Consider the following 5,748-nt stretch of genomic DNA (forward strand, 5'->3'; position numbering starts at 1 on the left):
AAATTCTGTGTTTTTCTGTCAATATGGGGTGCTGTGTGTACATTAATGAGGAAAAAAATGAACTTAAATGATTTTAGCATATGGCTGCAATATAACAAAGAGTGAAAAATTTAAGGGGGTCTGAATACTTTCCATACCCACTGTATCACTTTAAAAACAATGTCTGGTTGACCAAAAGTACTTTACAAGGGCAAGGTAAGAACTAAAATAAATAATATCAATAGATGAATAAAACAACATAGGAACATAAACACATGAATTACACAGAATCAACAGTCAAAAGAAGGAAGCATCAGACAATACTATGTATTAAAAGCCAAAGTGGATAAATATGTTTTAACCAATGATTTAAAAGTTGTCAAGTCTGTAGATGATCTAACATTGAGAGGTAAACATTCCACAATTTAGGAGCTGCAGCAATAAAAGCACAGTCACCCCAGGGTTTGTATCTGGCCCTGGGAACCTCTAAAAGAAACTGGCTTGAGGATCTGAGTAATCTAGTCGGTTTGTGCCACCTCACCAACTCAGCGAGGTAGGGCGGTGCCAAATCATTAAGAGCCTTAAAAACAAAAAACAATAGCTTAAAATGAATTCTAAAATGGACTGGAATCCAGTGAAGAGAGGCCAGTAGAGGGGTTATATGGTCAAATTTCCTGGTACCTGTTAAAAGACGAGCCGCAGCATTTTGGACCATCTGAAGACGAGTTAGGGACGACTGATAAACACCAAGGTATAATGCATTACAATAGTCAAGTCTAGAAGTTATAAAAGCATGGATTTCAATCTCAAAATCATTAAAATAAAGAAATGACTTGACTTTACTTAACAACCTCAGGTGAAAGAAACTAGATTTTATGACTGCGTTGATCTGTTTGTCAAATCTTAAGTCATTGTCAAACATTACCCCCAGTTTTTTTACAGTCATCTTCAGGTGATTAGCCAGGGGGCCCAAGTTGTGGTTAAAAGCAGCAAATTTTACCAGATCACCAAATAAAACACACTCAGTGTTATCCTCATTTAATTTTAAAAAAGTTCAGAGCCAGACATGCTTTCAGGTCTGTCAAACAATGGCTGTAGAGACATTCCTCCAGCTGCTTTTAATGGTAAATACTGTATATCTGGATGTTATCTGCATAACAATGAAAGGAGAATCCATAGTTCCTTAGAACTGATCCCAGTAGAAGCATGTAAAGGGAAAAAAGATTTGGGCTGAGTACAGACCCTTGGGGGACATCACAGGAGAGGATAGTTGAAGAGGAGGAACAGTTACCAATATTAACAGAAAAACTTCTATTCGTGAGATAAGATCTACACCAGTTAAGAACAGTACCTTGAATTCCTACACACTGCTCCAAGTGAGATAAGAGAATTCCATGATCCACTGTATCAAAGGCATTTGAACACTAACATAATTCTAAAACTATTATCATTTCTATATTAACCTTGACAATATTTTATTTGCTCTGTTTTCCATGTTATTCAATGCCAAAAAACTATTGGAAAAACAACACAGTATTTGACATAGGATTTGTTCTTGCAAAATGAGCAATAACAACAAAATGTATCTGAATCTATAGTACTTCTGGAAAATGACACCTGTGTAGATGCAGGTCATGTGCATATCACCAAAGATCTTACATGCTGCTTATTGGACACATCCTGTGGAGACACAGTGTAACATGTTGCCCCAGCATCTCCCATAGATGTTCAATTGGTCTGTTATCTACTGACTGCCACCCATCTTTATCTTTATCTAGTATGGGCATACTTGTACCAAATATGTTTAAACATTTCCCATAAACTCTGGATGATTCCACGCTACTTATGTTTAGCTGGCTGGATAAAAATAGATGAGATTCCATTCTGTCAAAGGTGGAGATGCTGGGACAGCAGGGATGGCAAAGATGTGGCTGGAGTATCCTTTTATTTGAGAAGAGGCACTGTTCTTAAAGCATTTTCTAATGCCCATTTAGGCTAAATTGGGGCAAAAGAAAGAGGGAGAGGGGACATATTGGTAGGGTATGAAGGCCTCTGATTATCACCCACTTTTCTTTCTTGGAAGAGCATGTACAAGGAATGCAGACAGATTGCCGTAAAAGCAGGGAACAAAGTGACAAGTGAGGATTAAAAAAGAAAAGACCAAGATATTTTTATTGACCGCATGTGCAGAGGACACTGACTGGTGTGGTGAAGCATGGCAGGGTTGTAACTAAACTTAATTGTCCATCACTAAAACGTCCCTTTTCTCTCTGATAGCCGTAATCTATTTGTCTTCATTATCACTTAATATCTCTGCTTTCAATATTTATCTGGCAAGAGAGAATATTTAGACATTAGAGAGCCCATATTTTCTTCCCCTGCAAGACAAAATAATGTACATAGGGGAGCTCTCCTTAAGTCAGATCTTCGTCATTTCATTTGCTTCTCCAGTCCCAGGGGTAGTGTTTCCTAAACTGAACGAAAGGGAACACTTGTGAGATTTGTCAGGAGGTGTAAATAGCATTCGATGTTTTGTTTTTGAAGAGTAAATAAAGACTGAACACGGGACAGTGAGAGCTGACGCTCCCCTCATTTGCAGGACAATAGCTTGGTCCCAGATTTCCGCACACAGACAAATGACCCCTCATTGGATTCCTCTCGACCAATAGGATGGGGCTATCAAATTTGTGACGTGATTGAAATCATCGTGGACCAATGGCAGTCGAAAAGACTGCACCATAAGGGCAGGGGGGCTTCTGGCCAGCACCAATGTAAGCCTGTTTCTATCCAGCCAGAACCCCCCTAACTTTTGTCGAGGTTTGTTGGGTTGTATCTTTGTAACGCTTTTACAGAGCGTTTTTACCGATGCATTTATGGAATCTGTGCAGTGTGGGCTTTCTTTTGAGCCGTGTTTTGATGGATTATAGTCGGTAAAATATGACAAAATATGAATCATATGCCTGGCAGAACGCCCCCTAGTGGACCTGAGATGTTGCTTTATTATGCTTTATTGCTTTTGCTGTGTTTATTGTGTGGGAAAATGACATTGTAGCCGAGGTTTCGCTGAACATTTTGATGTATACATTGTTGGGGGTCGGCTATCACAACTCGCGTAGCATTCCTGTATTTTCCGTTAAGCCCGAGAGTGGAGCATTTAACAGCTAAAGGTACATAAACCAGGTATTTTCCTTCAGAGTTGGTAGAAACCTAAAACAGAGCTAGATGAAAATGAGTATTGGACTACAACTTTAAATGAATGCCAGTGTTGCTGTGTAACTGCTGGATGTGCCACTAAGCACCTGCTTGCTAACAAGTTACTCATGTCACCTTGAAAGGTGGAGCTATAACATATAAATGTTCAGTCCATAACTTCTTTTCTAAGGTCCGTTTTGGTTTGCATTACAAGACTCTACTGCTTACCTGAAAATCTTCAGAGAATCCATGTTGGTTATTTGAGTAGAGTTCAGAGACATGTTTGATGAATTGCTTGACGGGAATGGTTTCCATTTCATCTGCAGAGAAGCAAGGAGATTAAGATTAACTGAACTTCAGGGGAACAGTAACTTGCCCAGGAGTAAGGCACAACCCACAAACCCTCCACCAAGTAATGGTAAGTGACAACTTCTAAATCTATGCATCTAGATACCAGGGCATTATACACACAGAGCCACCTACCCATGACAAATAAAGGTGAAGTACACCAGTATGAGACTTCTGGGTGAGGTTCTGCCAGGCCATTGCTATTATTTTGTCAAATAAATGCATCCCTTGTAGGACAGTGTAGGGTTACATTAATATGAGAATTTGAAGGAATCTTGCCATGCCAGATTACAACTCACAGGCTCAGTTTTCATTACAGGTTTCCGGAAGCTGGGTGCTGACTGATCATCACATGCACAGTACAGCAGACTAATCAGAGATAATGCAACTCACCTCTTCATAGTCCTAAAGCTTATGGGCAACTGTTTAAATACAAGTCCTCCAAGCTAAATGACCAACTGTACAGGGGGCAGTCTCTGCCTTAGAATATGACCTATAAAACACTTCCAGTGGCACGCATACCAGACCTCTGTTGTCAAGCAAAAACACGCCCTGTCCCATCAAAAATACACAGTTACCTCACAGAACTATCATGGCTTCATTAGGTCTAAGAACAAAATTTACTTGGCTAAATTCAGAAAAAGATTATGGTCTGGGTTAAAATAACCTTCGTCATCATGGTTACAATTATGAACATGAACAGGTTAGGGAATGGTCATGGATTAAATAAAAAAAAAAAATCACAATTTCACAAAGGAATCAAACACTTCTTCTCTGGGAAAGCTCTGTGTTTTCTGACGCATCCACCCCCCCACCTGCAGCCTGCAGCTGTAATCCTGTATGCACTATGCATACATTTTTTTTAAATGATTTTGCCCAAGTTTTATGCCACTGCATCTGGTGGTCATTGTATGATAGAGAAATATAGTTTCACATTTATGGCCCAAGGAGCTGTCTAACATGATACCATAGCATATGGCCCAGAGTGTATCACATCCCTAATATGAGCCTGCACAGCTTGGAGTGAGTGAGCCTGACTTTACCCGCAGACAGTAATGCCTGTAACATCACTGGGACATGTGCAGGGTATTTTTGTTTATTTAATTTTTTTTTTAATATGGTGGCTAATGAACTATCCCTGGTAGGCTAGTGGTTAAGGCGCAGTGCTCTCGCTGCTGCGGCCCGGGTTCAAATCAGTGTTGCGTCAGGAAGAGCATCCGGCGTAAAACATGTGCCAAATGTCAACATGCGAGTCGTCAGTGTGACGATTCGCTGTGGCAACCCCTAAACGGGAAAAGCCGAAAGTGACTTTACTTTGGTGGCTCATGAACTGCAGTCATGTGCTATTTTATGGACTAATTACTGTACATGGATCTAAGTGTCAGGTCTGATTCCCAAGGACCAGCTGGAGTGCACCTTCTAAGAATGACATTGCTCATTGTGTGGAAAGTTGGTCTGGGAGGGTGTTGAGAGAGCGCCATCTGCACTGAATGAGCTGTGGAGGTGCTGCTCAAAGACAATGTACACTGCACTTACTACTCCAAGCTGTGCAATATGTCGTTAAAATAAGAAAATACATTATGTTGTAATAATGTAAAAAATGTTTCAACTTAAAAGTTTCATAAAAATGAACACAGTATCTTGTTTTAACGAGAAAGGTTTGTCGTTAAAACAAGATTTACTCTGCCTTAGGCAGTTCTGGTCTGTATTAGGAAATATAATCCTGCAGGCGCCACTGCAGCCCACCTCCCTGTGACACTGACTACATTGCTCTGGTCACTAGAGTTTGCCTACCGTATTTTCCGCACTATAAGGCGCACCTAAAAGCCTTAAATTTTCTCAAAAATCGGCCGTGCGCCTAATAATCCGGTGCGCCTTATGTGTGCACTGAGTTCCAAAATCTGTAAAAATGTTGTTCATGTTCATGAATTCAAAATCAACGAATCTATGGTTCGGAAGTGGAGGAAGCAAGAAAATGAACTGCGCCAAGTTAAAAAGACGAAACAGAGTTTCCGCAGGAACAAAGCTTGGTGGCCACCTTTAGAAGACGAACTTGAACGATGGATTATTGAACAAAGAACAGCCGGGAGAAGCGTCTCTACAGTCACCATTCGACTGAAGGCAAAAACGATGGCACAAGACATGAAGATCGAAGACTTTCAAGGAGGTCCGTCTTGGTGCTTTCGTTTTATGAAAAGGTGTCATCTCTCCATCCGCGCAAGGACTACC

At 40.5% G+C, this 5,748-nt stretch overlaps 1 protein-coding gene across 1 annotated transcript in view; it reads right to left on the minus strand.

Annotated features, from left to right (window-relative positions):
- LOC109973944 (receptor-type tyrosine-protein phosphatase gamma-like) overlaps nucleotides 1-5,748 on the minus strand; it is a gene marked incomplete at its 5' end in the record, with an annotated part of 164,458 nt that overhangs the window by 35,676 nt on the left and 123,034 nt on the right. The window contains 1 exon segment of the mRNA XM_020623850.1: nucleotides 3,400-3,491. Coding sequence (XP_020479506.1) covers nucleotides 3,400-3,491 — 92 coding nt within the window.

Source organism: Monopterus albus, unplaced genomic scaffold (genome assembly GCF_001952655.1).
Source record: "Monopterus albus unplaced genomic scaffold, M_albus_1.0 scaffold312.1, whole genome shotgun sequence".
Taxonomy (NCBI): Eukaryota; Metazoa; Chordata; class Actinopteri; order Synbranchiformes; family Synbranchidae; genus Monopterus; species Monopterus albus.